Genomic DNA, 21658 nt, shown 5'->3' on the forward strand with positions numbered 1-21658 from the left:
CCTGAACTTTTCGTGCAGGGTCACCTTGAGGATTAACCCTGAGGCATGAAAGGTTCTCGAAAAGCCATGGAGAACGTTATACTGGCTTTAACATTGTTCAGCACGACTGGTTTGGGGATGGGTCTGGGATGAAAAGGCTTATGGAGGGATGCACAGACCTCTACAGGCTAGGTTACCCACCCTGACTGATATTTGGTATCAAAATGAAATCTTACGCTCACCTGACTTAAATTCAATGGAACGCCTCTGGGATATTATGTCCATCCAAGTTGTCCTGTCCTGTCGAGTAGCTCAGTGATGCCTTCGTCCAGATCTGGGAGGAGATCCTCCAAAGCACCATAAGTTTCCTCATCCTTGTTAGGCATGCATGCAAACAGGCCATACATAAAGCCATACAACATACTGAGTAACATTTGAAATTGTTGCAATGAAATTTCTGAAAAACGGACTAGGCTGCTATATCATTTTTTCAATTTGGTTTTCAGGGCGTCTTTAAATTCAGTTCTCTGTTGGTTGATCGTTTTCATTTCTGTCAAACAATGTGGGATCCTTTCTTTCCTAACACATTACCCAGTCCACATCAGTACAGGCAAACTTTTGAGCAGTGTCGTTACCATTTATAGAACTATTAGTTTAGCAAATGAAGCAATAAAACACTTAGAAAATACCTGACTGCCCATTAAACTGTATCAATGGAAAACTGTACATTAGGTGTGTCAAAAGTAAAAGTACTCATCCTGCACCAAAAAAATTCCCCATCAGTGATATATGGATCAGTATTGCTGCTCCTGATATTTAAGGTGGAGCTCATTTTAAACACTTGTTCTCTTGACTGTTCACTTTATAGGTTGACAAAGTGGATCATCTGCCTCCATCTCACCCTATATCTAACATCCTCTTCTGTCTGCATTTCCTCCTTCACTACATCCACGAAACTCTTCTGATGTCTTCCTCTTTTCCTCCTGCTGGCAGCTCCATTTTCAGCATTGTTTGTCCAGTATATCCATCATTTCTGCCCGCCATGTGTCCAAATCATCTCAGCCTTGCCTCTCTAACTTTGTCCCCAAACAGCTCAACTTGTGCTGTTCCTCTGATACATACTAATTTCTAATCCCATGCAATCTTTAACCAGCTCAGAAACTGAGATGTGAATTTAAAAAGTATATTAAATACGTTTTCTCTTCTTGTCTTTCTTTAATAGTGAGGGCATTTTCCTCCTCAATCCCCAAACAAGTAATATAATCAGAACATATTAGAGAATAATAACTACTGATGTACACCAGGGAGCAGCATTGCCTATTCTTTGAAAAAACCAATGGAGAACGAGCCCGAAGGAAACTTCAGCGCATTGGAAACCGCTTGGACGAATGATTCTGTGAATGTAAGCACAGGGTTGTTTGTTTGTTTATGTATTTATTTATTTTTTACAACAGAGTATAATATTATGCGATTTTTAAATAGCCTGAAGAACTGATGGCTTCTAATTAATCAATCTTCAGAGCCTGTTTTTGAAGCTCTAGATCGCAATAAATGTATATTGGAGCAGGGAGGAAATTAACCGAATTAATGGTCAAGTTAGTCAAAGTCAATGATTTAGGAACAACATATAGGAACATATATAGAGCTATAGGACCAAGTTCTAGGAAGAGTCGAAAGCGTGCTAGCTAATAAACAAAAGAGTAAATGAATTAATGAATTATGAATAAATAAATAAATATCCTCCATTATGACTTTGTGAATTGTCTTTTTTTTCCAGTTCTTGAGGTCCATTATTGTTGACATATTTTCATTTCTTTATGTTATCAATCCATGCAATTTTCCATGCAGTTGGTTCCACTTATATCATGCTAGCTAGTTGCCCTTTCACCGTCGTCCATAGGTGAGGCGTTCGCTGACGTCACGAAGGTTTTCTGATGGCCACGCCCCGCTGTGTTAATGTGGAAACCATTGAAATTGGTGAGTGTAGTAAACCCTATGGTCACCCAGTTAGCTTGCAAAGGTTTTGCAAACCTAAAGAAGTGAGAGGTTTTTTTTTCTTATTATTATTATTTTTTTTGTGCTAACACGTCATAGAAGTTTTCCACAACGCGGAACTGGCTGAGCTTTACCACAGCGCTGTAAAATCTCAGGTACGTTACACGTTCCTGTCTGTCATGAAAGTGGGTTTCTCCGCTATTAACTCGCTAACGTAAGCTGCTTAATATCAGCCAAGCCTAGCTTGCTAAGGTAACTTTTTGCGTCAGTCAAAGTCAGGTTAACGGTAATGCGCCTGAATTCTGGTGTTTTTCCTCTCAGTCCAGACGAGAATACACTTTTATCGCTGTGCGCCTTATTCGCATAAAACGGCAAATAATTTTTAATATATTAATTTATTATTTATAGACTGGCAGGTAGTTCAGGTGAGGCAAAACATGTCATAACTGGTCCAACGAGCCCCTCGGACCTTCACGTGTACACACAGTCCTGTGAGAATTCAGCTCACACACCTCGATGAAGTTTAAAAAACAGTTACCTTTCTACATTAATTTGTTCGGATTACTAACTAAACACAAAAACACTTTGATCTGTCTCTTTGTGAAAATGACAGAAAACTGCACAAAGCTCTCATTAAACATCAACTTATACATGATCTAAGCTTTTTTTTCATATTGCTCAACTCAGAAGAGCCAGGCAGAAAATGAATAAGTAAAGAATAGAAGAATGGTCTTTGCCATGCTCTCTTGTAAGGTATGTGTCAATAGGATCTGCTTGCTTTCTGCTCCACTTACGCAACAGCAATAGTGGTGTAATAATGGTTTATTTTTTAATGCGGCTCTTGTCTATGAGTCTGATTTTGCTATTATGACTTCAAGGTTCTAGATAGTGGCGATGTCACTGGATTTAACAGAGCAATCTTGGGTTAATTCAGTCTAATTTTTTTGATCGTTTGGCCCTTTATTTGAGTCTATGATGCTTATACTTATTGTAAATTATTTGTTATGTCTTACGGCTTAATTTATACAAACCCATTATGGGGTGAACCTCTCAAACCCTAGACTAAGGGAATCAGGTGTCTCTGTTCGAACTCTTAGGCCTTTTGTTGGCAGTGTCTGGTTCCACTTATTTCCCTTGAAAAGAGAGTTGTAAGATAAGAAAATTAAATCCTAAGGGCACTGATCTCTTCCAGGATGATGATAGATATGAGAGTGCTAGGAGTCTATGACCTTCACTGTCACCAGATCTGAACCAAACTGGATACCTGTGCATTGGTATGGGTTGATCTGATTGACCACTCTCTCCATCAACATCATCTTATCATTAAGGGAGGTATTATCTCTTTGAGTAGTGGCTCTGGGAGTTATACAATTAATATAATGTATTGTATTCTAATTTTTGCTACATAACTTTTGTTTTGTCCACTTCCTGCTGTGACAAAACAAATTTCCCACGTGTGGGACTAATAAAGGTTATCTTATCTTATAAGGAGGGAATAAAGCAATTCTGGGGGAAGATGTTGCTACAGCACCCTTCTAGGACAGTGGTGTATTTTGTTTTGTTTTTTCATTCACACTAGAATTTACTTGCAGAAATAACAGTTCATTAAAAAATCTGCTTAATAATAATAAGACTTCTGTATCAGCATTTGGAGACTGAACAGATTTTCTGGAAAATGCACTAACAGGTTTCCCTGTTTAAATCAAGGCAAAGCTACATCCTGTGTTGTCATAGCTTTAGCTTTTTGCACAGCTGGTATCTGTTTTTCTTGTTTGTTTTGTTTTTGCAGGTTAATTTGTAACATTATTAGTAGGAGTTTACTGAGAAATCTCAAGATATTTTAACCCGGACTTGCCTGACTAGCACTAACTTTCTTAGTTGGACTTGCCCAAACTTCATGCACACAGCCACTTCTATTCAGGAGTTCACTGCAGGTCACCACCACAAACATCTGCTGGAGACCATAAAACACTTATCACCCCACCTCGCCTCTCTTACACTCTTCCCTACCCATCACCATTAAATACTTTTGGAGATGTGCTAAAACTGTGATTGTTCTCGCCTCTGTGTTTCTTTTGCTTTGACCTTAGTAGTGACTTGTTAGTCTTCTGAAATAGCTTTATCTTCTCATGAGCTATAAAAAATCAAGGTGAAAACTATGCCTATTACACTTTTTGACAGTGATAAGATGGTAAGATTGTGCTTGCATTTATAGGAAAAACTGTGGCACAAAGACATATATACTGATCTATAACAGCCACAACAAATGGTTCCCCTGAAGTCAAACCAGACTGAAATGGAGATGGCAGCTGAGGGTGGAGATGCTTCTCGTCTTCCAGAGATCAGAAGACCCAAAGAAGAAGAAGCATATGACAGTGAGAGTGAGACAGACATGGACGAGGAAGGCAGAGGAGTACGAATCCCTCTGCATCGCTGGGTAATGCACGGGACAGTGATGTTTGGACGTGAGTTTTGCTATGCCATGGAAACCGCTCTGGTAACACCAGTTCTGCTGCAAATAGGTAGGAGACACAACACAGTTTTTTCCTTATCCACTAGTTAGTTATCTTAGTGACACATTTGTGGCAGCATTCTCCTAATCACTGTCAAAAAACTTGAAGATTGGTTGCAGTGTAGCAGCGATTATGCTGTGTTTGGTTCACTATCTATATAACAATAGCTGGATTTGATTTGCAGTGAAGCTAACCACTGTTATCCAAACCAGATGCACATCAGTCTGTGGTTGTGGTAGTAGTCAGGTAACAGTGGTGACTTTGTGGAATTTGATTGTTGTCACAATTCATTGGTTTCAGGGCTGCTCTTCTGTATCATGTAGCCCGTGTCTCTACTCAAGCGGGGAGCTTTGTGGTTTGATGTCAAGTTAGCAACCATAACAGACCTGGAACAAAAGCATTTTTTACTGGTTAGGTATGAGAAGAATGTTTAACACAGCACATTTCACTTTTCTGCTCCATTAACAACATGATAAGACTGACTGATTCTAATTAACGTGTCTGATTGGGTAGTTATTTTTTCATATGCCAATAAAGTTTATTGCTAAACCTGTTGAATGTAAATGATCCAGAGGTGGGACCAAGTCATTGTTTTGCAAGTCTCAAGTAAGTCTCAAGTCTTTATCCTCAAGTCTCAAGTCAAGTCTCAAGTAATGTCAGGCAAGTCAGAGTCGAGTCTCAAGTCACTGGTGTAAAAGTCCGAGTCAAGTCACAAGTCTGAAACTTTGAATTTCAAGTCCTTTCGAGTCTTTAAAAAAAAAAAAACGAAAAAATAATGTTGCAGTTATATGCTAAATGTAAATATTAGACCATGTAATTTTAAAATCTGTGTTTTTCTCAACACATGACAAAATAGTGAACTTAGAAAATATACACAAATTGTGAAATTGCACCTCTTTAAAATGCAGCTCAATTAAACCTAGCTCCAAGAATAATTTTCACCGACAGTTCTGAGATAAGCTGCATGTTATTCTTGGATGCGGTTGTAGGACCGGCTTTAAAATCGCATGACAAAAATATCATACACATTAAAAAAAACTGTATCACCAACGTAGCCTGTACAACATTTGCTAGTTAGATGAAGTCAGCTATCTCATCTTAGCATATTTATATGCATAGTTATAATCATACGGTTCTTGGAGTGAGTGCATACACTCATGAAGTTTAGTAACTTCAGGTCACTGCAACAAGCCCAGGTACAGTTTACCGACGGATGGGTACAGGGACCATGAAATGCACCGTGTAGAACGAAAGACCATCGTACGTATCATAAGTTTACCAGTCTCACAAATCGTCTTCATAAATACACATTCGTTAACCGTTTATTAATAGGACCTTTGAGCTCAACGGTAATTAATTAGCAGTGGAAATAATTTCTGGTACCCATCACAGAAATGTAGCAGTGACAATAATATTGTATGCTGTAATCGTACTGGGCAATTAGTGATACAAAAAACCTGTTTTATCCTGTGAATAAAAGTATATGTTTTTGTCAATGTACCATAATAACAGAAGCGAAACGCAATATTGTGTCAGGACAATTCACTATTTATGCACAATAAACAAAGGAGCATAGCGCGACAATTTCTGTTCAGCGCCAGACTTGCTTGTAACCTATATCACTAATTATGTTATGAAAATGACGTATTAACTACTAAAAAACACTGACCTTCGTGTAAATGCTTGGAGCAGACTAACCTGTGAGCTGGAGTGTTCTGGGACGTTATATTTGATCTTTGAATGGCTGCAATTCAGGCCATCCGTCGCCTCTTTGTTACTTCGGAAACATGGCTCGAACAATTTCTCTTCAACGACGTAATCCGATAACAACCGATCTCTTTACCCGTCGGCTTCCCGTGGCTGTCATGCGACCGGCTATTGCAGTTAATAATACAACAGCTTCTTGACATTTTTGTGTTTCTTTTTATCGCTGTATAACTGATTTTAATTGAAAGCCTGCGTGAGCTAGTACCGCTTGCCACGAGTTCCCAGAATCCTTTGCGGTTCTACCCGTGAATGACGTCACATTTTCAATCTCTATATAATATGCATGTTAAATTTTATATTTGGGGTAAAATATCAAGTCTTTTCAAGTAAACCGGTTCAAGTCCAATTCAAGTCCCAGGTCATTGGTGTAAAAGTCCAAGTCAAGCCACAAGTCTTAGAACATTTTTTCAAGTCAAGTCTAAAGTCATAAAATTAATGACTCGAGTCTGACTCGAGTCCAAGTCATGTGACTCGAGTCCACACCTCTGAAATGATCTACCAAGTGATATTGGTTATAGATGACAACGGATTATTGACATAGGATTTTTTTTAAAGTTATTGAACTGAATCAGCCTCACTTATTTTTTGGAATGGATACGTTTTAAGCTAATTACATTAGAAAAGGAGAAATCTTTATGCTTTTTCTTTGCTTTTTAAAGCTTCAGGACTTGCAAACGATTGTGTTAAGACTGAAAGACACTGCTGAGCTGGTGAAACATCAGGATTTGTTTTGTCTTACCACTCATACTCTTGCTTACTTTGCCATAGCCAACACCTTTAAAACAAACATTCAGCAAGTGCAGTGCAGTTCATTTTATGCTGGGACAGGTTGTAATTTTGAACTTACCTTTGATTATTGCCAAATAAATGCATCCATAGCTTGTTGAAATTCCAGGGTTCTTGACTGAACATGTGTTTAGAAAACTGTTTGACATTGCCTTTAAGCACAGTAAATGTGTTTTATTAACTTGTTGCAGATACACAACTTTGTTCATGTTTCTTTGTTCACAGTGCACAAGGTATGTTTGTAACCTAAAACTCAAGTGAAGTATAGACACGATTTTTCTTGTCTCATGGGTTTATCATGCTTTTACTTACCGTATGTGTATTCTTTAGCTCAGACAAACATTTAGAGTTTTCTTCCCCATGTACTTGTATTGGACACACAGAGACACACTCATGTATAACTACTTCATTAGTGAAAAGTGTATAAAGCATCTCTGAGCTTTGCTGCATAAGTCTGTTGAAGAGGAAATAAGCAGTAATGGAAAAGACAGATGGAGAGAGAGATATTTTTCATGCTGTGAGAAAGTTATATTCGCTTTTGTTGACTTAAGGGAGAAGGAAGGCAGGAACAGAACATAATGTTCCCTTGAGAATTATCCAGCTCAGTCAGCCTGCTGACATAATTCATCAGATTTTAAACCTAAAAGTCCACTTCTTTTAGAGTTGATGTACACTAAAAATGGAAATGCCTCTCCGGTTTGGAAATGGGTAAAAACAACTGAAGAGTAGTGTTTTGAGATTTGCAGACATGCTGTAACATAGTTTTGTCTTCGACATGCACAACTACAGGTTTCACCACTTTCCTGTTTGTAGCATATTTTTGACTGTGTTGATGTAACTGGCCGCCATATTACCAAAAATGCTTCTGCTAAGTTAAAAACCACTGATAATGGAAAAGCACTAGTGGTTCTTCAGCTGTGGAATGCAAGTCATGTGATATTATTAAAACATGGGAAAACTTGCCCTTTGTGTATTGAAATCATAATGAAAACGTTCTGTGCCTGTTCCTGCATCTAAATTTGGCTTAACTTTGACTTAACTTATTCAAAACAGAGCCTGGTAGATAAGTAACTTATTACAAAACAATCATCAGCTTTTTGTCAGCATTTTTATTTTATTTTAGTGAAAGCTAAAAACTGGTTTGCAAATGAGTCAAAATACAAATATCTAATGCAAAAGAGTCAAAATACAAATATCTAATGCAAAAGAGTCAAAATACAAATATCTAATGCAAAAGAGTCAAAATACAAATATCTAATGCCAAAGCCTGATAGATCTCAATATTTAAAAGAATAGACAATGGACAAATACTGCCTTGCATCAAAATAAAAATAACAGATAAAGGTATTAAATTCTGCAGAGTATATTTTATTCCCACCACCGCCTAAATAAAATGACAAATATGAGACATTTACTTACATTTGGTTGTAATACATTAAGTATTAAGTTTTGTGGCCTGTCAGAAAACAAAAACACTTGCTCTTAGATCAGATCAGATCAGATTGCTGTTTTGCAATTTGTCTTTAAAGCTCTCTGTGGCTTTGCTCCAGGTTACATTTCAGATCTCCTTAGCCTGCACCTAACCACTCCAACTCTGCGTCCTCCAGTCAAATACTTATGTGGGTCCCATGCTCCCATTTAAAATCTAAAGGTGACAGGGCTTTCTCTGTTGCTGCTCCAAGACTCTGCAAGTCTTCCCTCTTTTATATAGTTCTCCTTCTCATTGGAAATCTTCAACTCAACTTGAAGACCTACCTATTTTCACAGGCTTTTAGATCACTTGGAAACACACAGTCTATTCCGTCTCATTTATTTTGTTTTTTTATGTTATTTGATGATGTATGCGTGTGTGTGTGTTAGTGTGTGTGTGTGTATATATACATATATATATATATATATATATATATATATATATATATATATATATATATATATATATATATATATATATATATATAAAAAACACCCAGCACGCCCCTGCAGGCGGTTTATCCTTCAAGCTCGGGTCCTCTACCAGAGGCCTGGGAGCTTGAGGGACCTGCGCAGTATCTTAGCTGTTCCCAGGACTGCGCTCTTCTGGACAGAGATCTCCGATGTTGTTCCCGGGATCTGCTGGAGCCACTCGCCTATCTCTATATATATATATATATATATATATATATATATATATATATATATATATATATAAAAAAAACACCCAGCGCGCCCCTGCGGGCGGTTTATCCTTCAAGCTCGGGTCCTCTACCAGAGGCCTGGGAGCTTGAGGGTCCTGCGCAGTATCTTAGCTGTTCCCAGGACTGCGCTCTTCTGGACAGAGATCTCCGATGTTATTCCCGGGATCTGCTGGAGCCACTCGCCTAGCTTGGGAGTCACCGCACCTAGTGCTCCGATTACCACGGGGACCACCGTTACCTTCACCCTCCACATCCTCTCGAGCTCTTCTCTGAGCCCTTGGTATTTCTCCAGCTTCTCGTGTTCCTTCTTCCTGATATTGCTGTCATTCGGAACCGCTACATCGATCACTACGGCCGTCTTCTTCTGTTTGTCTACCACCACTATGTCCGGTTGGTTAGCCACCACCATTTTGTCCGTCTGTATCTGGAAGTCCCACAGGATCTTAGCTCGGTCATTCTCCACCACCCTTGGGGGCATCTCCCATTTTGACCTCGGGACTTCTAGGTTATACTCGGCACAGATGTTCCTGTACACTATGCCGGCCACTTGGTTATGGCGTTCCATGTATGCCTTGCCTGCTAGCATCTTGCACCCTGCTGTTATGTGCTGGATTGTCTCTGGGGCATCTTTACACAGCCTGCACCTGGGGTCTTGCCTGGTGTGATAGACCCCAGCCTCTATGGATCTTGTGCTCAGAGCTTGTTCTTGTGCTGCCATGATTAGTGCCTCTGTGCTGTCTTTCAGTCCAGCTTTGTCCAGCCACTGGTAGGATTTCTGGATATCAGCCACCTCCTCTATCTGCCGGTGGTACATACCGTGCAGGGGCCTGTCCTTCCATGATGGTTCCTCGTCTCCCTCCTCTTTCTTGGGTTTCTGCTGCCTGAGGTATTCACTGAGCACTCGGTCAGTTGGGGCCATCTTCCCAATGTATTCTTGGATGTTCCTTGTCTCATCCTGGACTGTGGTGCTGACACTCACCAGTCCCCGGCCCCCTTCCTTCCGCTTAGCGTACAGCCTCAGGGTGCTGGACTTGGGGTGAAACCCTCCATGCATGGTAAGGAGCTTTCTTGTCTTTATGTCAGTGGCTTCTATCTCCTCCTTTGGCCAGCCTATTACCCCAGCAGGGTACCTGATCACGGGCAGGGCGTACGTGTTGATGGCCCGGATCTTGTTCTTACCATTCAGCTGACTCCTCAGGACTTGCCTGACCCTCTGCAGGTACTTGGTGGTTGCAGCCTTTCTAGCGGCCTCTTCATGGTTCCCATTTGCCTGCGGGATCCCCAGGTACTTGTAACTGTCCTCTATGTCTGCAATGTTGCCTTCTGGTAGTTCAATCCCCTCAGTTCTGACTACCTTCCCTCTCTTTGTTACCATCCGACTACACTTCTCCAGTCCGAACGACATTCCAATGTCATTGCTGTATAGCCTGGTAGTGTGGATCAGTGAATCGATGTCTCGTTCACTCTTGGCATACAGCTTGATGTCATCCATGTACAGGAGGTGGCTGACAACTGCTCCGTTCCGTAGTCGGTATCCGTAGCCAGTCTTGTTAATGATCTCACTGAGGGGGTTCAGGCCTATGCAGAACAGCAGTGGGGACAGAGCATCTCCTTGGTAGATCCCGCACTTGATGGTAACTTGTGCTATGGGCTTGGAGTTGGCCTCTAGTGTTGTACGCCACATCCCCATTGAGTTCCTGATGAAGGCTCTTAGGGTCCCATTGATCTTGTACAATTCTAGGCATTCCAGTATCCAGCTGTGGGGCATTGAGTCATAGGCCTTCTTGTAATCAATCCAGGCAGTGCACAGGTTGGTCAGTCTGGTCTTGCAGTCTCGGCTGATTGTTCTGTCTACCAGTAGCTGGTGTTTTGCACCTCTGGTATTCTTGCCAATTCCTTTCTGTGTCCCGCTCATGTATTGACCCATGTGCCTGTTCATCTTAGCCGATATGATGCCTGACAGGAGCTTCCATGTAGTACTGAGGCAGGTTATTGGTCGGTAGTTGGAGGGGACCGCTCCCTTCTTGGGGTCCTTGGGGATCAGGACCGTCCGACCTTCGGTTAGCCATTCCGGGTGTCTCTCATTAACTAGCAGCTGGTTCATTTGTGCTGCCAGACGCTCGTGGAGTGCAGTCAGCTTCTTCAGCCAGTAGGCGTGAACCATGTCGGGCTACTGGAACAAGAAGGCATCGGTGGGCATATATATATATATATATATATATATATATATATATATATATATATATATATATATATATATATATATATATATATACACACTTCACTATGCTGTGGTTGTTTTTTAATTCTTATATTAGCTTTAGTGTAATTGAAAATACTTGAATGAATCAATTGTGTTTATTTTCCAGGTCTTCCTGAAAAGTATTACAGTTTAACCTGGTTTCTCAGTCCTATCCTGGGTCTCCTCTTCACACCTCTGATTGGCACAGCCAGTGACCGCTGTAGCCTGCGATGGGGCAGGAGAAGACCGTTCATTCTGGGTCTTTGTGTAGGTGTACTGCTGGGAGTGGCACTGTTTTTAAATGGTTCATTAATAGGTGAGTGCAAGGCTTCAAGGGAGATAATCTGCTAACAAATCATAAAAAATGCAGTTCAGCAAATCCGGTCTGTGTATATTTTGTGGTATTCTCTTCAGGCCTTTCCGTCGGCGACACTCCCAATAAGCATACTATCGGCATCGTTCTTACTGTGCTGGGCGTGGTGGTGCTGGACTTCTGCGCTGATGCCTCAGAGGGACCAATCAGAGCTTATCTGCTGGATGTTGCAGACACAGATGAGCAAGATATTGCGCTGAACATTCATGCATTCTCTGCTGGTAAGTCTATGTAGATTTTTGGAGGTTTCGTTCTCAACATTCACAAGACTGTGAACCAGGAATTCATTCAGCGGGGATCAGACTGTCAACATTCTTAGATATCTGGACACCAACACACAGTTCACCACGCATACTACAGCTACTTCGTCCTCTTTCCCAGAATGAAATTTAAGTTGAAGGCTCACCTCTTTGACACAGTGGAGGAAAGACATGGACCGTGTAATTTGAATGTTCACATGGATGCAGAAAGCGAATGTTCTGAACATTATCAAATCTGAATACATGCATAATGTTAGGATTACAGTTGCACAACCCTCCATACATATTTACAAATAATAATGCTACACTAATCCCCTTATACCTGTCTCTTTAGGGCTTGGTGGAGCAATAGGATACATGCTTGGAGGTCTAGACTGGACTGGCACAGCTCTGGGCCAAGCATTTCAATCACAGGAGCAGGTTCTCTTCATGTTTGCAGCCATCGTCTTTATTATCTCTGTCACACTGCACATGTTCAGTATCCCTGAGCAGCCCTTCAGTCCATCAAACCAGGTTAAAGACACAGAAAATGGGGATTCTACTGGCCAGGTATCTTTGAAGCCAGCTGGCCGCACACTGGATGTAATTACAGAAGAGGATGCTTCTGCTCGAGCTCGATCCAGAGACGACCCTGAATCAGATCCTAAGGAAGTGGAAATTGACTTTCTTGCTGTGGAGCGAGTAAGGAGTAAAAGTGATTCAGTCTTAGCCATGCCAGATGCTACAATTGAGTTAGATGCAGACCTTGACCCAGACACACAAAATTTCTTGCCAGAGACACACTTTCAACCTGAAATGCAAGAAGAGCTTGAAGATGTTTTCAAACTATCAGATTCCAGTGCTGAAGCCCCACCTTCTTTCGGACCACAACCCCCTCCTGATGGGATGGCCGACGTGACGCCTATAAGTTCAGTTTTATCTGAACTTAAAGATTCAGCAAATGGTCATCCGTCCTTCCAGCAGACCAACTGGGGCTCAGAGGATTCCCAGTTGAAACTGGTAAAATGGCTGCTGTGATCAAATATGGTTTTTGTTTGTTTTTTAGCTTATGGTAACTTTGAGACAAACAGTGTTCCTTCAGTAATTTGTACCACACTGCCTCTCTCTTCTGTCCTAGCAGGCCAAACCTGCCAATGGTTCTGAGTTCCCCAGTGTTATGAAAACCCATGGCACCAAGCCGGGAAACCATACATCCAGTACACGGCCAGGCAGACCCACCTACTACAGACAAGTATGGTTTAATTTATTGTTTAATCTTTAATTGACAACATAGGTTATTTTGCAGATGTATAAAAACTGATTTTGGTGGGTTTTTTCTCTTCAGCCCTCATTTACCTTTTCATATTATGGTCGAGTTGGAGCACAACGGCATCGAATGCGACACACAGGACATTTCACCCCTCGGCCAATCACCACGTCCCAAAGTTTGAATGATTTAAGCATCATCCAGCGGCATACAGACAGACGACGGTTGCAGCTTTCAGCCAGCAGTGTGTCATCTGAGGGCTCAAGCAGTGAGGGAGGAACAGACAAGGGTGGGAGTGTACGGCTGCTGTGGTTGTCCATGTTGAAGGTGAATTTCTTCTTCATTCTCCTACTACAGCACTGGATTATGTCAACAGAGATGATTGATGTTCCAGTAATAAATACTGCCTGTATTACTTTCACTCTAGATGCCCAGTCAGCTCTGGAGATTATGTGTGTGTCACCTGCTCACATGGTTCTCCATTATAGCTGAAGCTGTGTTTTATACAGATTTCATGGGGCAGGTTATTTTCCAAGGAGACCCCAAGGTATACACACAAGCACACACATACAGATACCTTCCAAATCCCATCTGTATTGTTGTTGAAGCACTACCTGACATCATTTGGTATTTTGTATTCCTTGGAAACCACACAGTAGTGCAGTGGACTTAGCACATTTTACAATTTATGAGTATGAGGCACTAAAATGTCAGTGGAAGTCAAATCGTCAGTGTTTCTACTTTTTTTCTTTTTTCTTTAAGGCACCAGCCAATTCCACAGAGCTACAAAATTATCACAAAGGAGTACAGATGGGCTGCTGGGGACTGGTGGTTTATGCTGCTACTGCTGCTGTCTGCTCTGGTAAAACTCAAACAGCTTCATTTTTTTATAGAACTATTCAGCTAACTACTCAGTGAATGACAGTTTTTCTCCACCCAGCCATCCTTCAGAAGTATCTGGATCATTTTGATCTCAGCATTAGGGTCATCTACATTCTTGGGACTCTGGGATTCTCAGTAGGTGAGCTGACTTATTAGAATAGTTGAAATATGAGTATAAATGTTGTTAGCCTCTGTAAAGTTACTTACGGATTGGATTCCCTCTCATCTTAGGTACTGCAGTCATGGCAATCATCCCTAATGTTTATGTTGCGATGGTGATGATCAGTACCATGGGCATCATCTCCATGAGTATCTCCTACTGTCCCTATGCATTACTTGGCCAGTACCATGAAATAAAAGAGGTATGATCACACTTATGTTCCTGGTGCATACTAAAACCATTATGGTCAAGTCTGAGGTTGTTTGACCAAATGTGCTGTAATTCAGTTCAATTCAGTTTTATTTATATAGTGTCAAATCACAAAAATTAAAAACAATCCTTATATTTAAAATTATGTTAATATCCCCAATTACTTTTGAAAATGATTGATGTGTCTATAAATGGCTCCAGTTTTTATAGTTTCTAAACAGTTAATGCAATAATTCAATTAAACCACTTTAATTAATTACTATTTGTTTTGAGCCTCTTCCCCATTTATTCAATTAGAAACATCTGTCGTTTCAGTATAGTTACAGTCTTTCCTGTCATGCTTCTTTTCTCAGTACATTAACCACAGCCCAGAAAACACTCGAAGAGGTTTTGGGATTGATTGCGCTATTTTAACCTGCCAGGTAAGTACTGTACCAAATTAAGCTGACCCTGATGCATAAATTCAGGTTACACTGAGCAAAATGAGAAACGTTCAAAAGTGAAACGGCATGTTTAAGTTTTTGTAAATAGTCTGGTTACAGTATTTCCTCTTTCAGGTTTACATCAGCCAGATTTTGGTTGCATCAGCACTTGGATCTGTGGTAGAGGCAGTTGGCAGTGTGCGTGTCATTCCCATTGTGGCCTCTGGGGGTTCTTTCCTTGGCTTTCTTGCAGCTTGTTTCCTTCTCATTTATCCTGATTTGGAGCCCAGCAGCTCAGAGCAGGACGAGGATTCGGTGGGTTTTCCTGGAGTAGAAGACCAGAATGCAGAAAATACCAGTGAGCAGACACAGGCTCTGCTGAAACTCACAAACACAGATACAGAAACGGAGAGTTTGAATAAGATGGAAAACCACTCTTCTACCTGAGCATGACCATACAAAGACTTGCTTAGGATTATGCTCATCAAGCAGAAATCACAGGATGTGAGGTTTTTACCAAATGCATCTACCTGATTTACAGATTTTACATTCTGGACCTTTCTGAAGGAAAGATCAGAAAAAGAAAAAAAAGACATGGCGGAAAGTTAGGTCCATATTAAGATATCAAGGTGGAGCTGAGCTGGAACAATTATTTGCTTTGTGTACTAACAGAAATAAGTATTTCAGTTTTGATATGTTTCATTTGTCGTACTACCTCAGCTCTAATGCAAATAAATTTCCAGCTGCTTAGATTTAAAGAAGCCATTAGAATACCAAAAGACAAATGACAGCTATCTGTTGTGACTGTTGAAAGTAAATTAGATGGTACTACTGAAACAAACTTTATTGAAAAATGGATTTAAGAAGCACACAGGGCACTTTCTGTCTCTCTTCTGAATGCTGATGCTGCAGAGTAAAGTAATGTCTGACACTTTACATCATAGAAGCTGTTCTATAACTGCTTAATAGACAATCACGATGCTGTAAAAATTATGTGTATTCCTGCATTACCTGCAGGCTAAATACAGATGCAGAAAACATTTTCCAATTTCTTGCTGAAGTGCCTTGAGATATTAATGTTGCTGGCTTTAATGCAATGGGATTCTGTCATTTAGACATAGGTCACTTTAGCTCACTCAGTATTTTGTCATGTGTGCATAAGGTTTGTTGCATTTGTGAAAACTGTTGTTGTCAGTATTGTCTCTGGCAGATAATTGGAATTCTCTTTGGGCATCTGAGAGGTTCCATAATGCATAATGTGTGTCTGTTGTTGACCACACAGAGACTTTCAGAGTTGTGGAGACTTTTTTGTGTTTACTTGAACGAAAGCATTTTTTTTAGTCGCACCATTGAGATTTTATCCTCAGTTTTTCAATTCTGCAAACGAAATCTAGGCTGTTTTGAACTTGAGTAAGTTCATGAAAATCAGGTTCTGTGGCAGAGTTAAAAATGTGAAGGAAAGCAGACAAGTGATCATTGCTGAAAGAGGTTGTTTATCTTTATTTGTTAAATGTCAGGACTGAGAATGTTTGTAAAAAACATCTCTTTATGTGTGGAAGGCTATCCTCTTTGAAGAATAAAAGAATAAAAATCCAGCAGTCACACTGACTTCAAGTGAAAGTGTAACAAAGTGAGTCAGCGCTCTTACCCTGATGAAGTTAGCTATTTTAGCCGAAACATCAACAGCATAGTTAATTTTTAGCAGTAACTTACACAACACCTTCTGGTGTATTTAATAGTGCAAAAAATGCCAATTTCAGTTCTAGGTTCATTTCTCTCACTTTATACTGTATCTGATTCAAAAGTCAGATGTTTTTTCCTTTCAGATTTGGACAGCCATCGCTTTTAACACCTGCCAGTTTGTCCCAATTTAGCCCCCAGCTTATCAATTCATGCAGTTACCTCCGTGAACAAGTAACTCCCTGTCACAGTCCCTTTCATAGAGTGCATTTCTGCCAGCTCCTTTGTAATCTCACACTCTTTTGTTATCCCACGTACAAAGATGAGAAACTGGGCTGTGTTGCGGACCTAACAGCGCTCATCCCGAACTGAAGTGAAAAGTTAAAATTGTCTGGCTAAAGCCTCACATTTTTCACAGTGTCCTTGATCTGTCTTGTTACTATTTGCATATTTTCAAATACTTCTTTTATCTCAGGGCTAATTAGCCAGGCAGAGTCCACCAAATACTCTTTGATAAACTCCTCATCTGAGAACATCCTACTAGTGATGGGTAGACGAGGCCTCGTGAAGCGTTTCAGCACATTCCCCAAACTGTATCGATACTATGTCGACACAGTGTTGTTGTTTTGCTCCATACTGACACCTGCTGGACCTTAAATATCATTGCAGGCAACTTACTTGAGACTCACAACAGACACTGATTCAATGACCTACTCATACTTGTATACTCTGTAAGGTATTGTACTTTCCATGGAATCATTTTATATCTTTTACATTTCAAATATTGTAGGCATCTTTAAAATATATTGTGAATGACATTAAGTGAAAATTAAAATGAAAGTATTGTGAATGTAATATTACCCATTTAAATGTAATTGACTCAGCGTTTATTATAAATTTCTATTCAGAAAAATACGTTTATCCAATGTTTTTCCATTCAGTCTATTGTGTTTTTTTGACACCATTTCCCCAGCTTTGGAAAACACACGCTCACGGGGCACAGATGAAACTGGGGTACACAAAAACTGTAAAGCCAGGTGGAAAAGGTTCGGATAAGACGTCTTCCTATTCCCCCAGTACGTTAAAGGATCCTCTGATCTTGGAATGTTTCTCTCTGCCAAGTAGCTGGACCTCAGTGATGGAGTCCGCTGTTGCATTGTTGGTTTGTCTGCCAACTTCTTCATCGAGCTGCAGGTTTTCTGAAATAATAAAAAATGCATGGCCATTTTCGTTTTTGTCATCTACCCCAAATTAGTACACATTAGCATCAAAATAAATGTAAGAATAAGCTGATAATACTGAACTTGTCTGGAACAGGTGACTGCTCTGATGAAGGTCCAGGCTGTGGCTCAGATGCTGTGCGGGACTGCAGCACACTCCATTTTCAGGCGACTGACTGCCTCACTACACTTGGAGGAACTACGAAATCCGAGTGTTTTAAATCTGGGGTCTAAAAGGGTTGATAGGGTCAACACACTTAATGACTCCAGGTTAGAAGCAGTGTCTGTGACATGACGCCTAAGTTGGTCATGGAGATGGGTGGCTGTTTGTGTGCGTAGATGTAAAGAGTTCCGGTCAAGTGCACAATAAAGCATTTTCATCATCGGGATGATCTTTGATCCTGAAACTCTCCTCAGACAACTCCACTGTGGCCTGATGGAAAGGGGCCAGCACAAGAAGTGCTTCCCTTATGATGTTACACTCATCAGCCGTAAGTGGAGTTAAATCTGTTGAAGAGAAGCAACAGATACCCAGACTGGTTCTTTCTCATCATGTAGCCGTGACAGCATCTGATATGTGCTGTTCCAATGTGTTGGTACCTCGTTGATAAGTTTCAAGATGGGCCGTCCCATCTGCTGCTGCACTTTGGCAAGCTTTTCTTTGGCTGTAGTGCTGGATCTGAAGAATGATACGATTTGTCTAGATTTGTCTCTTATGGATGAAAGTTCAGGGATTTGATCACATGATTTCTTGACTAATAAATTTATTTTGTGTGCAATGCAAACTGAATGTCGACTTTGGAGAGTTCTTGTTGCTGCAATCATGTTTGGTGCTGTCGGTCAGTGGACATCTTACCTTATTTGTGATGGCCCAGTCATCCATCATGCCTGTTTTGAATTGGGCCAAATTGTCTGCAGTGTGACTTTGTGGAAAGTGTTTCACACCCAACACAGATGTACACAACTGCATATTCTCATTAATGTAGTGACAGGTAAGAGCCAAGTAAGCCTCCATGTTCAAAGAGGTCCACATGTCAGCTGTTATACTCACTGCCACAGCTTGCTTTACTTCCATTTTCACTCGTTCGAGTTTCTCCGCATGTTTTTTGGCTATCAATTCCTTGATGGTCTGAAGATGAAACAAAATTAAATCAGTATGCAGTACTTAACATCAGCTACCTGATGAGACGTTGTCTATACAAACCTTTCTGGTTGGCAAAACGTATGATGGATCACCTGAACCAGCCCCCTGAACCCCTCACTCTCCACAATACTAAGGGGTTGGCAGGCCTTTATAATAAAATTCAGGACTGCCTGGCCCAGAACAGTCTTCCTAGATGCTTGATTTCAAAATAATAAAACATATTAATTAATAAAAAAAATTATGATAAAGCTGCTCAATGTCTATATAAGCCTACCTGTGTTTGTCTCTTCCTTTTCATGTTTGGCTCTGTAATGCCTAAACATTGAGGAGGTGCTTTTGTTTGTGTAAGAAAGCTCCGCAGAACAGATGCGACATTTAACCTGCATAAAATGAAAAACATAATTTACACTGCAGGTCACACTGTTGTTTTTCTATTCTGATAGATTACACTGAAACAAAGACAGACAAACAGTTAAAATATCGAAATGATCCCACACAGCAGAAACGTTTCTTTTTCTTTCCTTTCGGGCTCCATTTTGTTATATAGAGATATGTATTTTTTTTTTTTTATCTTTGCGAGAGTAATTTTTTTTCTTTTTTGGGGGGGGGGGGGACCTCATTCCGTTGACAGATGCGGACAGGATGCTGAAAAAAGGAAACTTACTATTTATCGAAAATCATAAATTTTCCGTGAAAAGTCAGACACGTAGATATCTCCTGAGCGGTTAATCCACTCAGATAGGGCTCTTTGTAATGGGTGTAACCTTTTACATTGAATTCATGTAATAAAAAATCACCACAGTAAGTCCCAAGATTGTATTTGTGTTTAATATGAGCGTTTTGTAAATATAATACATTAGAATAAACACGTGTTTCGTTAATTGTTAAAGATTGTTCCAGTCATTCATACAGAGCCCAGTTACGCTTTATGCACTCTTTAAACCTAACGTGTGTTGAAGTCCATAAAAGCTTTTTGCGCTTCCTCAAATATTCAGTGCGCATGGTTGAACCGCTACAATAGCGAAACGGGAAACAGACCGCGTTAAAGGGAACTATCTGGGATGAGTTTGTTTCATTCAGCAGCTCAGGACATGGTTGCGCAGTCCGTGCTGCGCACTGCTCAGCTCCGCATCGGCGTTATTAATGTGAGAGCGGAAAAATAAGAAGGAGCTGCGAAGCCTGTGAGTGAGGAGGTTAGTGACAAGTCAAAGAAACTTTAAAACACATTTGTGTGTGTGTGTGTGTGTGTGTGTGTGTGTGTGTGTGTGTGTGTGTGTGTGTGTGTGTGTGTGTGTGTGTGCTGTGCAAAAAGAAGCGTCTCACCCGTTTAGCGTGTGACTCGGAATCACATGTCACAACATCTATACAACAGTTATTGCTAAACTTAAAGTGTGGCACTTTAATGTTCTCTAGGAATGCAAGTGTCGATATACAACTATACATTGTGACCTTTATACAGAAAAAAGCATATGCTACCTTCCATCATAACAGTGGCAATGATCTGACTTGGACATTATGTTTCAGGGGCTGCATAGTTTTAAGGCAGCTTAGGATGGCCCCAGCAGTAAAACAATAAAAAGAACAGTAAAAATTAAAACAGTAAAAAGAATCATTGTTAGATCTCAGTGAGCCGTTTTGACTGCACTTTAACCTCATCTCGATCGTTGGTAACAGTGCCACTGTTCAAGCTGAACCCTGTTTGATGCACTTTTCACAATTAGTATGGGAGCAGATCAAAGGAGACATCATATTTTAGGCATCAGGCAACTTCAGGGCATTTTCCACTAAACTGATAGTAAAAATCACAATGTTCCTTTTTATATCATGTTTACGTCTGGCTGCTATCAAGCACTTGTATCAAAGATACAAGTGTTCATGTAAACGATTGTGTTGTGGCGGTATCAGAACATGTTACACTTGCCTTGATATGTGCTGTGGTGGTTTTGTATGGAATTTACCCTTTTTTCTCCAGGGGTCATGTGACTGTACTGCATAAAATGATAATCACATCACTGAAAGAAGCCGTCTGCATGTGTATGCAGCATGCTTTTGCAATAATACTTTATTTATTCTTAACATTCTTGGTGTTGTCCAGTAGCTGTTAATTTAGACTAAACAAGGGGAGTCTCACCCTGTTCCCATGGTTACTTGGTCAAGGTTAAGATATTGTTAGAATGAGTTGATTGAAGTGCTCATGTCCCTGTGAGAGCATTTAAAGTACTTTCGTGCCGCTCAGATTCTAAGAAAGTCCTTTTAGTCTTTTAACTATATCAAAGCCAGCTGGTAGTATATCAACTCATGTAGCCCTCATGTAGAACTTGTGGCCTACTTCTAAGTAATCTCTGCTTTCTGTGCATGTTTCCATCTTCCTCTGCACACATGATCCCAATTTTCCAGGAAAAGACTAGACTGTCTGGACCATCAGGGAAATGTGATGTGGTGATTAAGCTCTAAGGAAAAAGAAGCAGATGATAAAGGGAATAGGATGCCTATTGATAGGATTTACAATACTAATACTACTACTACTAATACTACTAATAATAATAATGCTCTGTACAGCCAAAGATAATAATACAACGTAGACAGAATTGTGGAAACTGTGCTA

At 40.3% G+C, this 21658-nt stretch overlaps 1 protein-coding gene across 2 annotated transcripts; it reads left to right on the forward strand.

Moving 5' to 3' along the window:
• The first annotated feature begins 1663 nt into the window (after positions 1-1663).
• On the forward strand, positions 1664-17828 carry LOC147319353 (polyamine-transporter SLC45A4-like). Of its 2 annotated transcripts, none has more exons than XM_086311911.1 (13): positions 1664-2129; positions 4190-4496; positions 11584-11772; positions 11871-12050; positions 12424-13088; positions 13207-13320; positions 13414-13662; positions 13763-13882; positions 14098-14197; positions 14276-14356; positions 14449-14579; positions 14941-15009; positions 15145-17828. In XM_086311911.1, the coding sequence occupies exons 2-13, from the start codon at positions 4241-4243 to the stop codon at positions 15454-15456; spliced, it is 2466 nt and encodes an 821-aa protein (XP_086168037.1). In that variant the 5' UTR covers positions 1664-2129; positions 4190-4240; the 3' UTR covers positions 15457-17828. The 2 variants fall into 2 exon arrangements, with proteins under 2 accessions (XP_086168037.1, XP_086168038.1); XM_086311912.1 differs by having other exon boundaries at positions 13210-13320.
• Positions 17829-21658: the final 3830 nt, after the last annotated feature.

This window comes from Aulonocara sp. 'chitande type north' Nkhata Bay, linkage group LG11 (genome assembly GCF_057382095.1).
Source record: "Aulonocara sp. 'chitande type north' Nkhata Bay isolate Kocher_YH1m ecotype deep benthic linkage group LG11, A_spYH_male_GT1.1, whole genome shotgun sequence".
NCBI classification, from domain to species: Eukaryota; Metazoa; Chordata; class Actinopteri; order Cichliformes; family Cichlidae; genus Aulonocara; species Aulonocara sp. 'chitande type north' Nkhata Bay.

Coding starts and splice junctions, on each gene's coding strand:
- LOC147319353 (XM_086311911.1), top strand. CDS start 4,241: ATGGTTCCCCTGAAGTCAAACCAGACTGAAATGGAGATGGCAGCTGAG. Junction 4,497..11,583: donor ACCAGTTCTGCTGCAAATAG/GTAGGAGACACA, acceptor TTTATTTTCCAG/GTCTTCCTGAAAAGTATTAC. Junction 14,580..14,940: donor AGTACCATGAAATAAAAGAG/GTATGATCACAC, acceptor TTCTTTTCTCAG/TACATTAACCACAGCCCAGA.